Raw genomic sequence first — 20,714 nt, forward strand, 5'->3', positions numbered from 1 at the left:
CGAACGAAAAAACATAAATATTTATGTTTTAATAAAAATAAATTATGATATTTTGAAGTATAGAAATATTGCATAATTATTTTAAAATAAATAAATACGAAATTTATATTAAAATAATAATAATTTTTTAATTTTTTAGTACGTCACATACGATTATATCTATAATCCTCTTTAATAAAAGTCGCGATGAAAGTCTAGGCCGGGATAGGAAAAAAAGAAAAGGAATTTTGGAAACTTTCGCTACCGACGCCGAAAGCTAGAGACACCATGGCCCCATCTATTTGCAATGATAACTGAGAAGAGTGTTTGGTTTGTAATTTCCTGGGAAAAAGACACTGACACGAGAGCTAGCTAATAAAAAACAGGAAAATGGGATGTATGAGCATCCATAGTCGGCTCGACAAAGCCACGCCATATATACAGCAGAGTAGCTATTATTGATCCCTAACTCATTAATATCTGGCATATTGTTGCTGCTAAAGGAGTCCTATTTTACATATAAGAAAATTATGAATTATTATTTTATTTAAATTTAATTAAATAAAATATAATATATTTATTATTATTAAATAATTATTTATTATAGATTTATTTATTATTAAATACTAATAAATACGTCACATCATATATATATAGGGTACTGTGGGTCAGTCAACGGGATTACTATTGGCATTATCGTTAGTACTGTATTTAAAATTTTGATTTATTCTTTCATTTTTTTAACCCTTTTTTAATATTCTTAATTATTAAGAAAAAAGAAAAAGTATACAATTTATTAATAATTACTTCATTAATTATTAAATAAAAAAATAAATTAAAAAAATCAAACAATAAGTTTGAAAGGCTCTACTAATATTTTATACTAGACTTTTTAATATTGCATGTAAGATTTGTGTTTTATATTTGATTGACTAATAAATAGGATTGAGTGGTGCGAATTGGATAACCATGCATGAGTAGTGGATCATGTAAGCTTGTCATGATCGACTAGAAATATGAAATTAGTGAGTTAAGATTGATGAGCTTGACTCATTTTAAACGGTCCGATTAAGATTGCCACGCGTATACAATCCAAAATCCAATTTGACAGGTCTGATCCCAACACTAACTTACAAAAAGAAGCAATTTTTATACCCAATCCACGGAATTCGACACAAGCTGATCATCACAAATTTTTGTCACACCCATTTTATCAAATTAAAGTTGACTGATCATATATGACACATAAATCATGACTTGGACACGATGAACTAAAACACTAAAATTAACGTCCGACACAAAATGAATGGCTCCTCTCTTGGTTTCTGCCATGCAGAGGTTTTCTCCTTTGTCTTTGTACAGGAAGCTTGTCTACAGTCCCATTTATATATCGACTTTAGTACTTCGTGATGGAAGAAAATTTAGAAGAATTGTACAAGCGGATTATCTCTTATGAATCAAGAAAAAGAGGAGATTCAAGTGGAGACTCATAAACTGGAAGATGCAATTATCCTTTGAGAAAAATGCCAGATTACACAATTGTTGATGGCGCGCCATTATAATAGAGATGCTTTTAAACAAATGATTAAGAGGATTTGGAGGCCTATCAACAACATTAGATGTCATGAACTAAATTCAACCTTTACACTCATAGAGTTTAAGGATCTCCAAGATAACGAGCGAAGGAGTGTGTGATTCGAGAAGGATCCTGGTCTTCTGAAAAACAATTAGTTCTAATATAGGAGGTTGAAGGGAATCAACCTATTCACCAAATACGCCTTACAGAGGCACATTTTTGGATTCGTTTACATGGATTACCTCTTGGTGCAATGAATGAATACATAAGGGATTTAAAATTGGAAAGGTAGAAGAAGTTAATATTGAAGAAGGAAAAATGGCATGGGGAGAATTCATGCAAGTGAGGGTCATAGGTGATTTTACAAAGCCTTTAATTAGAGGGAAGAAGATAAATTTGGGAACAGAGGCACCAAATTGCATACTTTTCCCATACGAGTGACTCCCAAAATTCTGCTACTGTTGTGATTGACTAGGCCATGGGTATAAGGAGTGTGAGCTATGGCAGACAACACAAGGTACTTTCGAGAAAGATGGATTCCCTTACACACAGTGGATCGGGATAGTGGGTAATGGAGGTGGTGGTGGAGAACGATGGAATCGAAAATTTGAAACCAGACAGTCAACTGTGCCGGCTGCTCCGGTGATTGCGATGGACAACTTGAGAGGAATCTCAGTTACACAATCTCAATCAATGAAAATTTTGGGTGAAGCTGTAACGAACATTTTCAAAAATGTTGGTCATGTCCCTAAAGGGAAGGCTGAGATAAAGGGAGTAAATGCTCAATTGACATCAAAGGATCTTGCAGAATTCAAAGACTGTCAATCTGAATCTCAAACTAAATTGTAAGATGATGTTACGCAAGTTATGGAGGGTGTTGATGAAGGAATGGAGAATTTTAAAGAGAATGTGGAATAGAATGCAATGATTTCCACAATGTTAAAATAACCAAATATTAGGCTTGAAGACCAATATGAGCCTGTGGCCCATACAGAAGTTTATTTGGGTGAGAACCCAAGAGAGACAAAGCATGCAAAAGCCTGATGTAATGGAAGCCTGGAAATGGAAACAACTTTCTTAGTTTAGCAAGTCCTTAGCAACCTAGAAATAGATATGTTACCAGGAGGCAACTACCAAGAAGAGGAAAGAACATAGCGAGTTGGAGGAAGGGGAAGGAAGAGTTTCTAAGAAGAACCAATCCCACAAGAAGCTCAATAAGAATAAGAGTGAGGTGTAAAAGATGATATCGATGGTGGTTGAAACTCAGTCCCACCAGGAGCCATGAAAACACTCAATTGAAATGTATGTGGGCTTGGGAACCCATAGGGCATTTGCACTCTTTGAAACCTAGTCACGAAGAAAGGGCCCAATGTTGTATTTTTACAAGAAACCAAATTGAAAACTCGAGATGTTGAGAAGTGTAAGTTTAAGCATGGCTTTATTAATTTTTTAGTTGTTAATTATGAAGGAAAAAGTGGAGGAATTGCTTTATTATGGAAATAGGATGTTAATCTTACCATGCTTAGTTACTCTAAAAATCTTGTTGAAACTTGTATTAAAGATGAAGTTTCTAATAATAAGGAAGTTTTTTGTTAGTATTTAATTGGGGTTTATGGGCACCCTGATACTAATTACAGATACTTTTTATGAGTACTGATTCATTCTTTATGTAGAAGAGAGGAGTCATGGATGGTCTTTTGAGATTTTAATGAAATCTTATATCAGAATGATAAATGGGGTGCTAGGGATAGGTCTGAGAAATAAATGTGTGATTTTAGAGACATGGTTAATGATTGTGCTTTAACGGACTTAGGTTATCGAGGGCCGAAATTCACTTGGTGCAATGGGAGAGAAAGGAAGAGTTGCGTCAGTGATAGATTAGATAGATTTATAGCTAATTCACATTGGTGTGCTTGCCTTCCACAAGCAAGTGTTATTTATGGCTTTGTGACCTATTCTGATCATCTCCCAATGGTTAGAATTAGAAGGGGGTTCTACACAAAGGCCAACATAGAAACTGTTTAGTTTTAAAGCCATATGGATTGGGGAGACAAGTTGTGAGAAGATTATAGAAAATTTATGGAGACAAAGTATAGGGAGGAATGATATGAAAGTGGTTAGGGCAATGATTACTGATTGCAGTCAAAGATTTGAATTGTGGAATCGTACTACATTTGGAAGGGCCCATCATCAGTTAAGAAAGGCTACACAGAAACTTCAACATGTACAGGCACGAGATACCACTTTTGGTGATAGAGAGACCCAAATCTCAACAAGAGCAGATGTTCAAACTTGGCTGGAGAGAGAGAAGATCAGGTGGAGGCTTAGATCAAAAGCACTATGGCTAAAGGAAGAGGATCAAAACTCAAGATTTTTTCATATGAAAGCTTCACATAGGAGAAGAGGAAAAAGTATAAAGAGGTTAAAAGATGAAAATGGTGAATGGCAGGAATGAGAGGCAAAAGATAGTATCATAATGGGCTATTTTCACGATTTGTTCTCAGCTTCTAAAGAGAGACGTCCTATTAATTTTCTGCAAAATTTGGTAGGTAAGGTGACAGCTTCTACGAATGAAGAATTATCAAAGCCCTACAATGAGAAAGAGGTGGTCGATGCATGGAAAGAGATGAATCCTTTAAATTATCCTGGACCAGATGGGATGGCCCCAATCTTTCTTCAAAAATTCTAGCATGTCATTGGCAGATCAGTTAGAGAAGCAATTTTACAGTTTTTACAAACTAGAGAGTTTCCTATTGCATTAAATCACACTTTCATTAGACTGATTTCAAAGAAGGAAGTTATTGAGAAGATTGTAGACTTTCGTCTAATTAGCTTGTGTAATGTGTTTATAAGTTGATTTTAAAGGTTATTGCTAATAGGCTGAAGAGAATTCTTCCCTCTATTATTTTTGACTCTCGAAGTGTTTTTGTGCCTGGTCAACTTATTATTGATAATGTCATTGTAGCATATGAATTGATCCACTATATGAAGCAAAAGAAAGTTGGTAAAATAAGATACATGTCCCTTAAGTTAAATATGAGTAAAGCCTACAATCATGTTGAATGGGATTTCGTAGATGCTATTATGAATACTATGGGTTTTGAGAAGAAGCTAATTAATATGATTTTGAAGTGTGTGAATACTGTGACTTTTTCCATTTTAATTAATGATCAAGAGCCAAAAGGGCCAATTGTCCCAAATAGAGGGTTGAGACAAGGGAATCATATTTTCCCTTATTTGTTTTTTATATGCACTGAGGGATTGATTTCCTTATTACAAAAGGTAGAGAATGATCATAAGCTCATGGGTGTTAAAGTTTGCAGAAGGGTTCCTCAGATTAATCATTTGCTTTTTCCATATGATAGTGTGATCTTTTGTAAAGCAGATCTTAAAGAAAACATAACTATTCAAAGGCTATTTAATACATATGAAAAGGCATCAAGATAGAAGATTAACAAAGAGAAAATATCTATAGTTTCTCAAGGAATGTGCCAGCTATAGTGAAGGATGATATCTTGCATTTGTGTGGGGTTACTAGTTCGCAACGTATGAGAAGTATTTAGGCCTACCTCCAATTGTAGGTCGATCCAAAACAAGGGCTTTCTAGGAGATAAAACATAAAATGTGGCACAAATTGTAGAGTGGGAGGGATCAACTTCTATCTCAAGAGGTAAGGAAATACTTATAAAAGTTGTAGCTCTCTCTCTCTCTCTCTCTCTCTCTCTCTCTCTCTCTCTCTCTCTCTCTCTCTCTCTCTCTCTCTCTCTCTCTCTCTCTCTCCCCACAGATTCAATGACTTGTTTCTTATTACTTGGTACTTTATGCAAAGAATTGGAATCTATGATGCCAAAACTGTGGTGGGGTCAATGAAAGGATGAGAGGAAGATACATTGGATCAATTGGGAGAAGATGTACGAACCAAAGTCTAGAGGTTGTTTAGGCTTTAAGGATTTGCATATTTTCAATCTGGCCTTATTAGCTAAATAGGGGTTGAGAATCTTATAGAAAGAGAACTCTATGCTCCACATAATCTAGAAGGCAATATATTTCCCAAGAGGCAATTTTTTTTTTTGTATTGTTTTATTCTAGTCTCCATAATATATCCTTCATAATCATGGAGATGAATATGGGCAGCAAAGAAATGGCTACTTCAAGGATGTAAGTGGAGAATTGGTGATGAGAAAACTACAAAATTATGGTATGAAAATTGGGTTCCAAGATATCCAAGGCTATAAAGGGATGGAAATGCTATAAGGGCAGAGAACGAATAAAAAACTATGGATAGCATTATTGATAATAACTCGAGATGGTGGAATGTGGAGAAGATTATATTCAATCCAAAAGTTGCCACAAACATTTTGAAGATTCTTATTTGTCCTGAAGAACAACTATATAAATGGGTATGAGCATAGGAAAAAAGTGAAAAGTTCAATGTAAGAAGTGTATATAGGTTAATTAGAAGAGAGTTAAAATGCAATACAGGTGAGTGTTCCTCTAGTAGCAGATCGAAATCAATCACTATGAAAGGCTATATGGAAGATGAAAGTCCCTCATAAAGTTAAGGTATTTGGATGAAGAGCTTGTAAAGATGGCCTACCCACTCAATCTAATCTTTACAAGAAGAATGTCCCAATCGAAGAAAAATATTGTTTTTGCAATAAAAGAGTTGAAGACTTACCTCATGCATTATTTTACTGCCCTAACATAAAGAACTACTGGAGTAGTTTAGTATTTTACTGCCTATGATGGGTGAGATGAGAAGAGAGTTGTCAGTTATGAATGTCACTATGAAAGTGAAAGAGACTAGAAGAGATGAAAAATTGGTTGTACTCTTCCTAATAGCATGGGGCTTCTAGTTTATGAGAAATAAGCTAGTGAATGATAAAATTCGTATTAAACCTAGATAGGTAGTTGAACATGCCTTATCTTTACATGAGATGTTTACTAATATTAAATCTATGCCAATCAGCAAGACAAAAAATTATTGTTGAATGAAACCTCCCTCGATAGGTTTTCTAAAACTAATTATGGATGGGGCAATGCTTAGCAATCTACACAAAATAGGTGTTGAGGCTATTTTAAGAGATGAAAAATTAGACATTGTTATGGCTGCTAGTAAGGTAGAGAATGAAGTTGCGAATCCAAAGGACATTGAACTCTTAACCATTTTCAAAGGCCTTCAACTATGTGCTAACATGGGGATTCAAAAGCTTATTATTGATAGTGATTGCCTTTTGGTGATACAAGAGTTTCAAAATGCAGCTGCTTTATTGTCAAAGGTAATTTGATGACAATAACAAGGAAAATATTATATTTGATCGGTGAATACAAAATCCAGTATGTTGGTAGGATAGGAAATGAGGTTGCCCGGCCATCTACTAGCTATAGACATTCTTGGACTGTTGAAATATTAGATGAGTTGGGATTGCATTCCAGATTTTCTTTCTCAATCTATATGATTTGATAAATGTCTGTAATATTTTTTTGATAAATAGTATTATTTTTTATAAAAAAAAATAAAATAAAATTAACGTGGACACGACACAATTAAGTACATGAATTGCCAGACTTTGCTAAAAATGTTGAGTCGAGCTATATATGTATTTTATCAAAATGATAGCCGACTTTATCAGCTGATGATCATCATCATGATCATAATGGAAAGGGGTAGACATTCCACCAAATTATACACGAGATCATTCATCATGCATGATGTAATCTTTGAAAATAGTAATTACGACCTGGAACTTTTTTCCCTTCTTGCAATTTGCCAGTTTCAAAGTGCATGGAATTGAAACGGCCGTGATTACAATCGTACGTAATGTTGATTGTGACAATCATCGACTAGTGAGGTAATGGCTTTCATCACCAATATTTGTCCATACAGAGACGTAATTTTAAGGCTCAAATGATCATTATAAATACCATTATAAGTTGCTGGTGAGCTTAAATATTTGAGTAATTACCAATTGATCTTGTTGTGTGCATATACGCAACGGTACCTTCTCCAACACCCCACCGCCCCTGGTATTGAAATAGCTGAATTGTCTATAGAAAGATCTCCAATTATTTTAAATTATTTAGTTTGACTAATAATCTATATACTACAAGTACTGCTGTATATAAGAATCTTGGTGCAATTCCATTCCGAGGGTAAAAGATCAGCCAATACCCTAACCCTAAGGAGTTTCCACATACCTAGGCCTCCATTTTTATCAAGGGAAAGTTTAATTGCAAATATATTTATATATTAATATGTGTATCAATTTATTATGATTGATCAAAAAATAAATTTTATTAAAAATAATATTAATTTAAATTTTAAATATAAAAAAAATTAATATTAATATATAAATTAATATGTAGCTTTATTTGTACGTAATAAAATTTTTTATCACTTATAAGAAAGATAATTAACCTACGTAGCTAGCAAATGGCATGGATACATGTGTATTTTCAAAATATACGAAAGTTGATGATCAGCAAGTTGGCTGCAACCCTACCTATATGCATGCCACGCAGCCTGCAGCAGTACTGCTCAAGTGTCCCAACTGCTCTGGAATTCCTTCGGACGCTGCTACGTCCACGTAGAAATGTCACCGAAAAGGTAAAATAAATTTTTTTTTTATATTTTTTATATATTTTTTTAATATATTTAAATATTTTTTAAAAATAAATAAAAATTATAATATCATTTAAAAATATTTTTTAATTATTAAATAAAAATATATATATTAAAAAAATTAAAAAATATAATCGGGGACCACATTACGTGGATAAAGCATTATCCCTCTTTGAGTGATACTTTTGATTTCTGTGAGAACTCAAATATTTTTCTTCGAGGGATGGACAACGGGTTCGACACGCAATTGGCTTGGGGGAAAAGTAACATGCATTGAACCAGCATACTTTTTATGCCATTTGTACCTTTTATCATTCGTGGCACTGAAGCTTTTTGTATCGTCTTTTAGTTTATGATTTTAAAGCTCCTCGGTTGGCCTTCCTTTAGGAAAGTATTTTAATAAGACGACGACTCCAAAAGAAGAGAAAAAAATAAATAAAAAATAAAAAAATATGAAACGGAGTCGATCATCTCATGTTATTAAAGTAAATAATTATTAAACCTTTATATATACATGTTGTTTTGGAGCACTACTGCAACTTCAGTACTACTACTACTCCCACAGCTCAAGCTAGCTCCTTTAGAGCTCTAACTTGGTTTTTTTGAAACCTTGAAACAATACTCAAACTTGGTTGAGCGAGCTCAAAATTTTGCAATCATGTTTCCCACCAGAGACATACCTTCACCATCATCGCTATTTTCAGCCTATGCTTCCATGGCCGCTTCAATGATGCTTGTCCGCTCAATGGCCAACGAAATCATTCCCCAACCGGTTCGTGGCTTCCTTCTCTCCACCCTCAGATACTATTTCAAGCCTCATTCTCCTAGACTTACCCTAGTCATCGAAGAGAACTGTGGCATGTCCCGGAACCAAGTCTACGATGCTGCAGAGGTTTACCTCTGCACCAAGATCAGCCCCAACACCGAGAGGCTCAAGATCAGCAAAAGCCCCAAGGAGAAGAATCTTATGATCCGGCTCGAGAAGGGAGAGAGGCTGATTGATTTCTACGATGGGGTTGAGCTTAAATGGAGATTTGTTTGTGCCGAGTCAGAAAAAAGCAACCCCAACGATTCTCAACCGAGATCTGAAAAGCGCTTCTTTGAGCTGAGTTTTCTCAAGAAACACAAGGAACAGATCTTGAACACGTACGTGCCGTTTGTCCTTGAGAGAGCTAAGGCCATTAAAGATGAGGAGAGGGTCTTGAAGATGTACACACTGAATAGTTCCTACAACTTTCATGGAGTCAAGTGGGAGTCCATTAATCTGGAGCACCCGGCTACGTTTGAGACGCTAGCCATGGACCCAGAACTGAAACATTCTGTTATGGAGGACCTAAACAGGTTTGTGAAGAGGAAAGAGTTTTATAAGAGAGTAGGGAGGGCATGGAAACGAGGGTACTTGTTGTATGGACCTCCAGGCACCGGAAAATCCAGCTTGATTGCAGCCATGGCTAATCACCTGAGGTTTGACGTCTATGATCTGCAACTAGCAAATATACTGCGGGATTCTGACCTGAGAAAATTGTTGCTGTCTACTGCAAATCGGTCCATACTTGTGATTGAAGATATTGATTGCAGCATCGAGCTTCAAGATCGTCGGCGTGCAGATGGGCGTAAGCAATCTGATGCACAGGTATGATCAATTTTGAAGTTCTTTTTTTCCCCATTATTTGCATTCTGATTCTGAAAGTTACTATTCAACGTAAAAAGAAAAGTCTGAAATTGCTGTCTGCCAATGGAAAATTTGCTCCTGAATGGTGCATACCATAATTAAATATATTGGGCTTCTTGTCCGTTTCCATTCTGATTTTAACAGTTGTTTTTTCACAATAATGGGTATTGGGTAGCCTCATGTGTTGCACTTTTTGCACATGCACTACTCCTCCTCCTTTTCCAATGCCTCTGCAAGTTAATTAATGTTTTGATCATTTGTCTCTTTGCATTTTGGTGAATTACAATTCTGATTACATGAGTATTTGATTGGCTTGAAAAAGCAGTATCTGGTTAAATTGTTAATGAATTCAGCTGAACACCAGTTACAAAGCACTTGCCCCACGAGCACTAGCTAGCATGCATCTCTGGGGCCACTTGACATGCTAAAAACATCGATCATAATTTGTTTTCATCGTCAAGCCACGCCAGACAGGCACATGCATTTCTTTTCTATGACCATTTTATGGTCACCACCACCTCCACCACCAAATACAGAACACATTTTATGTTAGGTAGGAAAGTCATTTGAAGAGTGGTACGTTGTGGGTACCACAGAAGGATCTTCGTTCGTGTAAAGCTAGATAGTAGATAGCCATTCCATCTTTCAACATGGTCATGTCTATTTCACGTACAGGGTTTACCTTTTTTTTTCCTTCTATTTATGTTGAACAATGGTTCAAAAACAATTGTCCTCTCATATATATTTGGTTACCAACCGACACTATCCAACAATATGATCCAAATAGAGCCTATATTGACTCAATTCTTCAGGTTTTTTAGCTTCTTCTTCTTTTTCTTTTTCTTTTTTTTTTTAAATAAAGAATAAAAAAACCTTTCCTCTGTTTGAACCTCTAAAGACTTTTACTGCATGGACTTTCCACGCGCGGCCTAATTTTATGAAAGGAGTGAGTTTCAACCCAATTGTGTTGTTGTAGAGAATTTGATTGACCATTTTCAGGCTTTTAAAGAGGCCCAGTTTGGTTTCGTGCCTTTCATTCTCATACACCCAAGTGGCGACTTTGCAGAGGCCGAAGGGCTTGGACTTTTTCCAATGCCACCCAGCTTAAAGAACAGATAATGATTGTTCGAAAAATGGTGTCTTTTAATTTGAAAAAAATGGTATTTATAGTAGTAAATTATGTAAATAATACATAATCTTTTAGAAAAAAAATTAATAAATACAAAACCAACATGAAAAAATTAACTTTTTAAAAGTGAATTACTTTTTTTCAAAATGATTATGCGTCGTTTACATATTCTATGACTTTATATAGTATTTCTCTTTAATTTGAGAGTTGGATTTGATTTCATTTAATTTGGGCATCATCCACAATGAAGAAAAAACAGATCAACTTATTATGCTAAACTCAAAATTTGGGTTTAAGTTGGTGCAGTTGACACTCTCTGGACTACTAAACTTCATAGACGGGTTATGGTCAAGCTGTGGAGATGAGAGAATCATCGTTTTCACCACCAACCACAAAGAAAGGTTAGATCCTGCACTGTTGCGTCCTGGGCGCATGGACATGCACATTCACATGTCCTACTGCACCTCCCATGGCTTCAAGCAGCTGGCCAACACATACCTGGGAATCCGCGGCCACCACTACCTGTTTTCAGAGATCGAAGGCTTCCTAGAAAACACACATGTAACTCCTGCACAGGTTGCCGAAGAGTTAATGAAGGGTGACAATGCTGATGTTGCACTCCAAGCACTCATCAAGCTTCTCAAGCGGAAGAACATAGAAGGCGATCATGATGCTGAGGATGATGATGCTGCTGCTGCAGATCAGAAAAATGCTGGAATTCAGAAGGCCAAAAGGCAGAAATTGGTGAACAAACCAATAAAATCTACGAGGAACACTAGAGCAAAGAGCATGATCAGAAGAAGAAAATGTTTGTAATCAGCCATGCATGCCAGCTATCTATATATATATATATATAGACTGGCGTTAGATTCATGTCTCGACTAAAGGCTTCTCTAGGGTTTAAATTAAGAGAACTAAGGTGTTATGGAAGAAGCCCATATGATTAATTTTCCTATCGAACAGAACAGGACTAGAAAATTAAGGAACTCCAAGTCATATACTTGAGTTGAGTTTGTGAAGTATCTCTATGAGCCTCATGTGGATCCATCCCAAGCCTTGGCTTCATATCTAAATACAAATCTTCTCTGAATTTTTAACGTGTAATTCTAAAATCAGTAGCTGAATTTTTCCTTTTCTGCAATTCAAAATCTTGCTCATGTATTACTTTCAAATTTCAATTAGAGAAATGTTTCAAACCGGTGTCTCCTATAAATTGGTTTTCTCGGAGGTCAATAGAGAGCTACCACATAACGGTTTTTTAAGAGTTGGCTTTGGACGTATAGCAGGGAATCAAACTATACGAAAGGGTCTCTCGAATTCGATCTCTCCCCTTCCGAACACTGCTTTCTCTCGAATTCCCTTTTCTTGACAAAAGGGTCTCCCCCATCCCTCTCTCTCAAAACGAAACCCCTCTTTGGCTAATTTTCAATTGTTTTAAGATCACTTTCGCTTCCGTTCGCTTCCGTTGTATTCATTATTAATATTTATCGAATATTTACCATAAACTCTCTATCAAGAAATGAAAATCATTTTTTAACTTGTAATGCTTTCGTTTTCAAGAATAGCAAGCAGGAAAGTAGTTTGAAGTTAAAACCTTCCACTCATGGGTCATGGCACAAATTATTGGTGCAAAAAGGGATAAGTTTTGGGGGAAAATATTTTCCCCAAGAAAGGCAAGTAAACTGTTTTGTTTTTCTTTTATTTTCTCTGTCATTTTCTCTCTTTTTCCTGTCAATCAAACACAGATCCCCCTTCTTTTGGTAATCAAACTTTTTTTTTTTTTTTTTTATAATCTTTGGTAATCAAACTTTAAAAGTAAGCCAAGATGAAGAAGTATTAGAAAATTTAAGAAGGACCAAATTCAATAGGCAAGGTAGTAACGATAATGTTAATAATAATAATTCATTCTTTAAGAAAGGAAGAAAAAGATCTTTTCTATTTTCATGATCATCCAACAAGTGCCCATTAGAGATTAAAGAAACAAAATCATACTTTTTTCCAAATTAGAGATGAGAAAAAAATTAGGGATTAGAGAAACTGAAACACAAAAAATAACTCGTCTTGAAAGATTTTGAAAAGAGAAATTAATTTGATCCTCCGTAACCCAGCTTGGCTGTAAAATTGCAACCCTTACGTGTCACTTAGCTATTGGGTTTTGATAACTCAAATTTATTGAAAGCATCGATTTAAAGTTTTTCTCTTTCAAGAAACTTGCAATCACGCACCTAGATCAATCTCACATTAGAGTATCCGTGTCAACTAATTGAAGACTGACACGTAGCAATTCTTTAATTAATTATCTAACAAAAAATTAATAGAAGTGTCTAATTGCGAATTTCAAAATTCATACATTAATCAATGTTACTATATTTAAAAATGGAGACCTCATCTTACAAGACAGTACTATATTCAATGATTTTGTAATGGATTTTTGTACTCATCATCTTTACATAGTATCATATACCATATTTATTTTATTTATTTTTTAATTCTTTAATTTTATTTTTCATAAATTAATTAAATTCTTCTATTAATCATCTATATAGTACATATTTAGTAAGAGAAAAATTAAAAAATTATGTATGCTATGCAGAGATAATGATTAGAATTTTGATTTTGCGGTAAACCATTTTTTTAAGAGTACTGCTAAGTTGTTGTCTAGTAGTGACCGTTGGATGTTTCTTCTAATCAAAATTTATTTTTCTAATTTATTTTATTCATATTTTTTCAACATTTTTAAAAAATATTAATACATTAGTAGTTATTTTTTTAATAAAAATGAGATATATAAATAATCAAAATAAAAGAGAAGAAAATAAAGAGATAAAATAGAACTATTCTTTTTTAATTATTCAACTTGATACCTTTCCATTCGTAAAGTTAAAGTAACGTACAATCATATCGGGCAAGAATCTCGGCACGACTAATTGGGAACAGCAAATACCCATTAAATGTAATATGTGTTCAGCCGCTGATCTAGGCTGGTAAAAATAAAATAAAATAAAATAAAAATTTAAAAAGAAAATGCTAATCTTTTCACAGGTGGTCCCCTGTTAGGATTCTTTTATTTTATTTTTATATTATTACTACTTTTTACTTAATAATTAAATAAATATTTTTTTAATAATTTTATAAATTTTTTAAAAAATATATTTAAAAATACATATAAAACTTTTTAAAAAAATACAAAGTCAGCTGGAACTCTCAGATGTAGCGATAGAAACATCCAAAAAATATATATTTTTTTAATTAAGGAAATCATAAACACACAATCTTTTATATAATTATATTTTAAATTAGAGATATTTTGATAAAATAATTTATAAAAGAATATTCTTACAGCATTTACATTGGTTTTTCATAAAATTTTTTATAATTTAATTAAAAATAATATTCTCTAAAATTTTTTCTTAAATTTTATTTATTTTTCAAAAATCTTATACATCTCATTCCCTATCATTTCTTTATTCTATTAAAATAATATTTTTTTTATTTTTTTATTATTTTTTCTTTCACTTCTATTTATAAATTTAACTAATTAATATTTTTTCTTATATTTTGAATTATTACTCTAGTGAATATTTTAATAAAAAATTTAAATTATTTTTTGTGGGTATGATAATATTTTTATAATTAATATTTTTTGATATTTTTGTAATTATTTAAATTATTTTTAAAATGATTATTTAAAACTATAATAAATATAAGTATAATAAAAATTGTAGATGATTAGAAGCAGATAAATATAATAGAAAGTGTAAATAATTAAAATAAAATATTAATAAAAAATAATTTGAAGATGTATAATAATTCTCTAAATATGAAAAATCATGATACATTTTACAAATATTTTTTAAAATAAAAATTTAAATGTAGAGATGATTTTAAATAAATTTCTAAATTTTCTATTAAATTATGAGAAAAAGTACCCTTGCACCGGTTGAGATGCTCTTATTATAAGTCTCACAATGTTATCTTGACGTGGCACAAGTAGTCACAATCACGATATTGTACCACGTGATTTATTTAAACATGTTTTTGAAAATAATTAGGAATATAAATATAAAATAATATATTTATTATCCAAGAAATAAATAGTGTATAAATTAGGAGCAAGTAACATCGTCTAGATGAAAATATCCACCAAATTCCAAAAATTATTCTGCGCCAGAAAGACATATCAAATCGCCAAGAGTCAGATCACATATCATGTCAGTCTTCTTTCAAGTACCTTCTTGACCCCAAGGCTTCGAAAAAAATAAAAAAATCAAAAAGTATGTCTTGAGACTTGTCCAAACAAAGAATAGGAAAATTTTATGTGCGGTCATTTTTGCAGATTTCTTTGTGCACTCTAGTGATATGATTGATTATGTATTAAAAAAAATTAATCCAGCTAATTATATCAGTAAAGTGTACAAAAAATATACAAAAATAACTGTACGTAACGTTACTATAAAGAATACCACAAAAATTGAAATGGCTTTCCCGTAAAAAGCGAGCTGGCACATAGTCATCATAACTTAGAGTCCAAGCTGAGTTATGTTACTCTGTAATCGGTAACGAATCTGAATGATGTACTCGCCCCGTCGCCCGTCTTATAAAAGTAATTAATCACATCAATTAATATAATACGGTTGAAGTGTATTAATTAAACATAAAATCACTTAAAATTGTTACACTAATTAAAATGATAGAAAATGAAAATTTTTAAGATTAATTGCAAAATTAATATTTATATTTTTTATTATATTTTTTCTATTCGAGGTCTCTCAATTTTTATTTTTTATAAAATTGATGCGTAAAGTTCATAAAACTCACAATTAAGCATATTTGTGTCGGCCTTTGACAGGTTAATATGAATATTTATGTCATATGTTAGTCCATAAATCTAGAACTATAAATAAACTAATCTGTTTGATAACCCGTTCAGTACTTGTTCGATTAAACTCGAATTAAACTTAACTCATGAAAAAAAAAATAGTCATTCGTAAAAGTAAATACTTGCTCGATTTGTAAATGACACATATCAAATAAAATTCGACTCGACTCGATTAAGACTCGTTAAGACCCGCTCGTTTATGTTCGAATCGACTCGATTAAAAATCATTCATATATTGATAAATATATACATATACCTATGTATATATACATATATATATGTATTAGTTAAAAATATAAATATATCACTTTTATAATTAAATATATAATATGTAATTTAATTACTTATGTCTATATAATAAATGTACTTCATAGATATATTTTATAATTTTTATTATAATTAGTCACTAAAATTTAATAATTTCATATACTAGTATATGAGAATCATATATAAAATAGATATATGTTATCATATTAAGTATATGTATTAATAATATATATACGCATATAATATTTTTTATTTTTGATAAATATCAACTAGTTAGATATTAATTATTTATAAATTTTTTAAAATTTTATAATTCAATAGGGGTTCTACTGATTAGTTGTATAAATTCAATATTAGATATTTTATTTATTTATTTAATTTATTAATTATTAAATCTTATTTAAAAAATAAAAAAATAAATAATTCGAGCTCGAACTCGAATTTGTTTGTGAGAAGAATTTGAGCTCGAGTTTGAATTGAGAGTTAAACTTATCGAGTCGAATTCGAACAAAAAATTAAAAAAAAATCTGGAACTTGAGCTTGAATATTTTGAATCAAGCCGAGTTTGGCAACTCAAAGACCGGCTCAGCTTTGTTCGATTATAACCCTAAATAAATTTCATTAATTTTTTTATCAAAAAATCGACGGATGTACTAATTGCAAACTTCATGAAAATTAAAATCCAAATTACAAAAATTAAAAAATTCAAATATTGGGCCTAAATTTTAAATGAATTTTTGTATTAGTGGAGTTCACATACTCCACCAAATTGATATCCTTTACAACAATTGGATAAATTAAAAGTAGTAATATTTTTAAATAAATAATAATATTTTCTTGAGACTGAATTCAAACTCCACCATATTTTCCACCACAAGCTCGTATCATTTGTGAATTCATGGTTGTGGCTTAATCCAAATCAACAAATTAACAATGACAAGCAAATGATAAGGATCTTATGAGGTCCCCCCACATTTAACATTTTGCGTCTGTCTTATAAGGCTGTAGTTAGATAGTGGAATGATTTCATTACTTTTATAATTATTATTTATATATTTATTTATTATTATTTAATATTTTATTATTATTTTTTTCTATTTATAATCATATGATATCACCTCGAATTATCCAAACTTATCCGAACTCTTTTGGATGCACGGAATAGAATTTGGTGCTTGATGTATAGGATCCTGTCCTTTTAATACTTATCCAACGTCTCAAAGGGCTAACAGAAGATTAGGCTTGAAAGATGAGGGGTTGAGATGAGATGATTTATTAAAAATTAAATAAAATATTATTATAATATAATTTTTAATATTAATTTTATTTTAAAATTTAAAAAAATTGAATTATTTATAATATTTTATATAAAAATTTTAAAAATTATATAATAATTAGATAAGAATAAATAATTTAATATTTAATAACAAAATTATATCTTAGTGAGATAGAAGGTTAAAATAACTCATTGGACATATAAGATAAAATGAGATAAGATATTTTGAATAATAACGAATAAAATATTATTATAATATAATTTTTTAATATTAATTTTATATTAAAATTAAAAAAAATTAAATTATTTATTATATTTTATATAAAAATTTAAAAAAATTATAATAATAAATTAAAATCAGATAAAATTTTTAATTTTAGTTAAGTAAACGAGACTAATTAATAATAATTTAACTGATAAGATTGATTATATAAATTATTTTTGATACGTAATCAATCCTATTAATAGAATGCTGAGTATGCAAAAATATTAGAATTTTGTGTTCTTTCTATTAATAAACAATTTTGTGCGACTGTTCGTAGCATCCATTGCTGAATTCTCCAAGCTCTGAGTCTAGTTCTGTACGATGTTCTCTCTCAAAGATATACCCCCCACAGCCTCCACATTGTTCTCCGCCTATGCTTCCTTCGCCGCCTCCATGATGCTAGTCCGCTCCATGGCCAACGAGCTCGTCCCGCACCAGCTCCGCTCCTACCTCTTCTCCGCCGTGCGCTCTCTCTTCACCCCTCTCTCCTCTACTCTCACCCTCGTCATTGACGAGCGCTGCGGTATGGCCCGGAACCAGGTCTACGATGCCGCCGAGGTCTACCTCGGCACCAAGATCAGCCCCTCCAACGAGCGCCTCCTCGTCGGCAAAACCCAACGCCAAAAGAACCTCAGCGTCGCCATCACGAAGGGCGAGGAGATCCTGGATAGGTTCGAGAACATCCAGCTCAGATGGCGGTTTGTCTGCATCGAACCCAAGAACCCGTACTCCAACGAGCAGCGTTGGTTCGAGCTGATCTTCAACAAAAAATTCAAAGACAAGGTGTTCGACTCTTACCTCCCTCATGTTCTGCTCAGAGCCAAAGCCATTAAAGAGGAGGACAGGGTAGTGAAGCTTTACAACCGTGAGTGCCCATTTGGCGACGAGGAAGGAGGGGGCCGGGGCATGTGGGGGTCGATCAATCTGGAGCATCCGGCCACATTCGACACCCTGGCCATGGATCCCGAGCTCAAAAAGGCCATAATTGACGACTTGGACAGGTTCTTGAGGGGGAAGGAGTTTTACAAAAGGGTGGGAAAGGCTTGGAAGAGAGGGTATTTGTTGTACGGCCCTCCTGGTACTGGCAAATCGAGCTTGATCGCTGCCATGGCTAATTACCTCAAGTTTGACATCTATGATTTGGAGCTAACCAGCATTTACTCCGATTCCGATCTGAGAGGGGTCTTGTTGTCCATCACCAATAGGTCTATTCTGGTCATTGAAGATATAGATTGCAGCGTGGAAATGCAGGGTTGGAAAAATCAGGATGCCCACCATGAACCTTCTCAGACCAAGGTAAATTCCTATCCTTTTCTTACATTTTCTGTCCATAATTCATTAATCTTAATCTTAGATAAAAATTGACTTTCGGTTTCTTTGTTTTATGCTTGTATGTTGCAGTTGACATTATCGGGTCTACTAAACTTCATTGATGGTCTGTGGTCGAGCTGTGGGGACGAGCGAATCATCGTGTTCACGACCAACCACAAGGACCGGCTCGACCCAGCCTTGTTCCGTCCCGGCCGGATGGACATGCACATCAACATGTCATACTGCACCAGCCGTGGGTTCAAGCTCTTGGCCTCTAACTACCTCGGTGACGGCGCTCACCGCCGCGACTGCCACCACCTGTACGCAGAGATCGAAGGCCTGATAGACAGCACGCAGGTGACCCCAGCCGAGGTTGCCGAAGAGTTAATGAAGAGCGATGATGCCAATGTTGCTTTCCAAGAGCTTGTGAGTTTCCTCAAACGCAAAAAGGATGAAAGCGAGGAGATTAAAGATGATGTGCGGACTAACAAGAGTGAAGAAGATCATGAGGCAAAGAGGTTGAAAACTAATTGTAATGTGAATGGGTTCGTTAGGAACAAAATCAGGGGAAGAGGTGGAATATTTGAAAGAGCAGCAAGAGGCCGGGGATTATATTCATTCCACCAGTATGAAATGTGAGTGTATTTCGGCCATCTATTTCTTGAATAAAAAAATAAAAGAAAGAGAGAAATATTTTGTCAATAAAAAGATATTTTAAGATATGATTTTAAGAAACAATGTGGTTTGATAATTTTTTTTAAAAGATATATTTAACTTATAAAACTAAATCATTTTAATTGGTAACTCTTTATTTTTATAATTTTATAATAATAATTTCCCTACAACTTTTAGAAAAACTAGCTTGTTTGATTTTGGTAATTATTATCCTACATGGCGATAGTTTGCATTTAGCATGGGAAAATGCTTGTGCCCTCTCCTTATGTCCTTCAAAGTGACCGCTGGTCATAAATTTTTTTTTTTATTTTTATTTAATAATTAAAGAAATGATTTTAAGTGTATTTATATATTTTTTTATTTTTTAAATATATTAAAAAATCTAAAAAAAAATATGCATACGGTCAAAATAAACTGTACATTCTGAGTGGCAGAGAAGCACCGCCCTTGAGCATAATGGACAATGGTGGTTTTCATACGAGAGCATCTGCAGCAGTATGCCTGAACCCACGAAATCCCGTAATTTTAGTAAATAAATTTAACTTTTAGATAAAATTACCTCTTCATCCGATTTCTATTTTAAGAAAAAGTTTTGGCCCGTGAACAGTGGTCAATTTTCATCCCTAAGTCACTTATATATATAGATATATATATATATATATATATTTCAGAGAATTGAAAAGTAAATTAAATGAGATTAAATAAACAATTGGATAGGATTTGTGTTAATCTATTCGCTAATTAATCTATTTAACACAAGCTAACTTAAATTTGTTTGGGACTCAAAATAGAATCCGTTGGAGCTCAAGAACTATACAGGTGAATCAAGTGTACCAAATCCTGCCCCCACGCAATGGTTGAGCATGCCACATAGATGAACCATAGACACACTCAAACACCCACAACCTACATGCCTTTTTAAAGAGAGAATAAAGTTTATGGAGAGATGGTGATATTACTCCTGTCTTACCATAGGAGAGAGAGAGTGAAAAAAGCTCTTAATAAAAGAGGTTTTATTTTGATAACATACGACTGACCTCAAAGGCCAGCCTTCGGTGCCATC

At 33.2% G+C, this 20,714-nt stretch overlaps 2 protein-coding genes across 3 annotated transcripts; both read left to right on the top strand.

Moving 5' to 3' along the window:
• The first annotated feature begins 8,696 nt into the window (after nucleotides 1–8,696).
• On the top strand, nucleotides 8,697–12,075 carry LOC122316081 (AAA-ATPase At3g50940-like). Of its 2 annotated transcripts, none has more exons than XM_043132601.1 (2): nucleotides 8,697–9,810; nucleotides 11,276–12,075. In XM_043132601.1, exons 1-2 carry the CDS (start codon nucleotides 8,836–8,838, stop codon nucleotides 11,792–11,794), a joined length of 1,494 nt encoding a protein of 497 aa, XP_042988535.1. In that variant the 5' UTR covers nucleotides 8,697–8,835; the 3' UTR covers nucleotides 11,795–12,075. The 2 variants fall into 2 exon arrangements, with proteins under 2 accessions (XP_042988535.1, XP_042988536.1); XM_043132602.1 differs by having other exon boundaries at nucleotides 11,285–12,075.
• A 5,827-nt stretch (nucleotides 12,076–17,902) lies between these two features.
• LOC122316483 (AAA-ATPase At2g18193-like) lies at nucleotides 17,903–19,711 on the top strand. The gene is made up of 2 exons (XM_043133036.1): nucleotides 17,903–18,961; nucleotides 19,067–19,711. The coding sequence occupies exons 1-2, from the start codon at nucleotides 17,987–17,989 to the stop codon at nucleotides 19,613–19,615; spliced, it is 1,524 nt and encodes a 507-aa protein (XP_042988970.1). The 5' UTR covers nucleotides 17,903–17,986; the 3' UTR covers nucleotides 19,616–19,711.
• The last annotated feature ends 1,003 nt before the right edge of the window (nucleotides 19,712–20,714 follow it).

This window comes from Carya illinoinensis, chromosome 7 (assembly GCF_018687715.1).
Source record: "Carya illinoinensis cultivar Pawnee chromosome 7, C.illinoinensisPawnee_v1, whole genome shotgun sequence".
NCBI lineage: Eukaryota > Viridiplantae > Streptophyta > Magnoliopsida > Fagales > Juglandaceae > Carya > Carya illinoinensis.

Bases quoted from the DNA above. Each gene is read 5' to 3' on its own strand.
- LOC122316081 (XM_043132601.1), top strand. From the start codon at position 8,836: ATGTTTCCCACCAGAGACATACCTTCACCATCATCGCTATTTTCAGCC. The intron at 9,811-11,275 runs GTATGATCAATT...TTTGGGTTTAAG, and splicing joins GTAAGCAATCTGATGCACAG to TTGGTGCAGTTGACACTCTC.
- LOC122316483 (XM_043133036.1), top strand. From the start codon at position 17,987: ATGTTCTCTCTCAAAGATATACCCCCCACAGCCTCCACATTGTTCTCC. The intron at 18,962-19,066 runs GTAAATTCCTAT...TGTATGTTGCAG, and splicing joins ATGAACCTTCTCAGACCAAG to TTGACATTATCGGGTCTACT.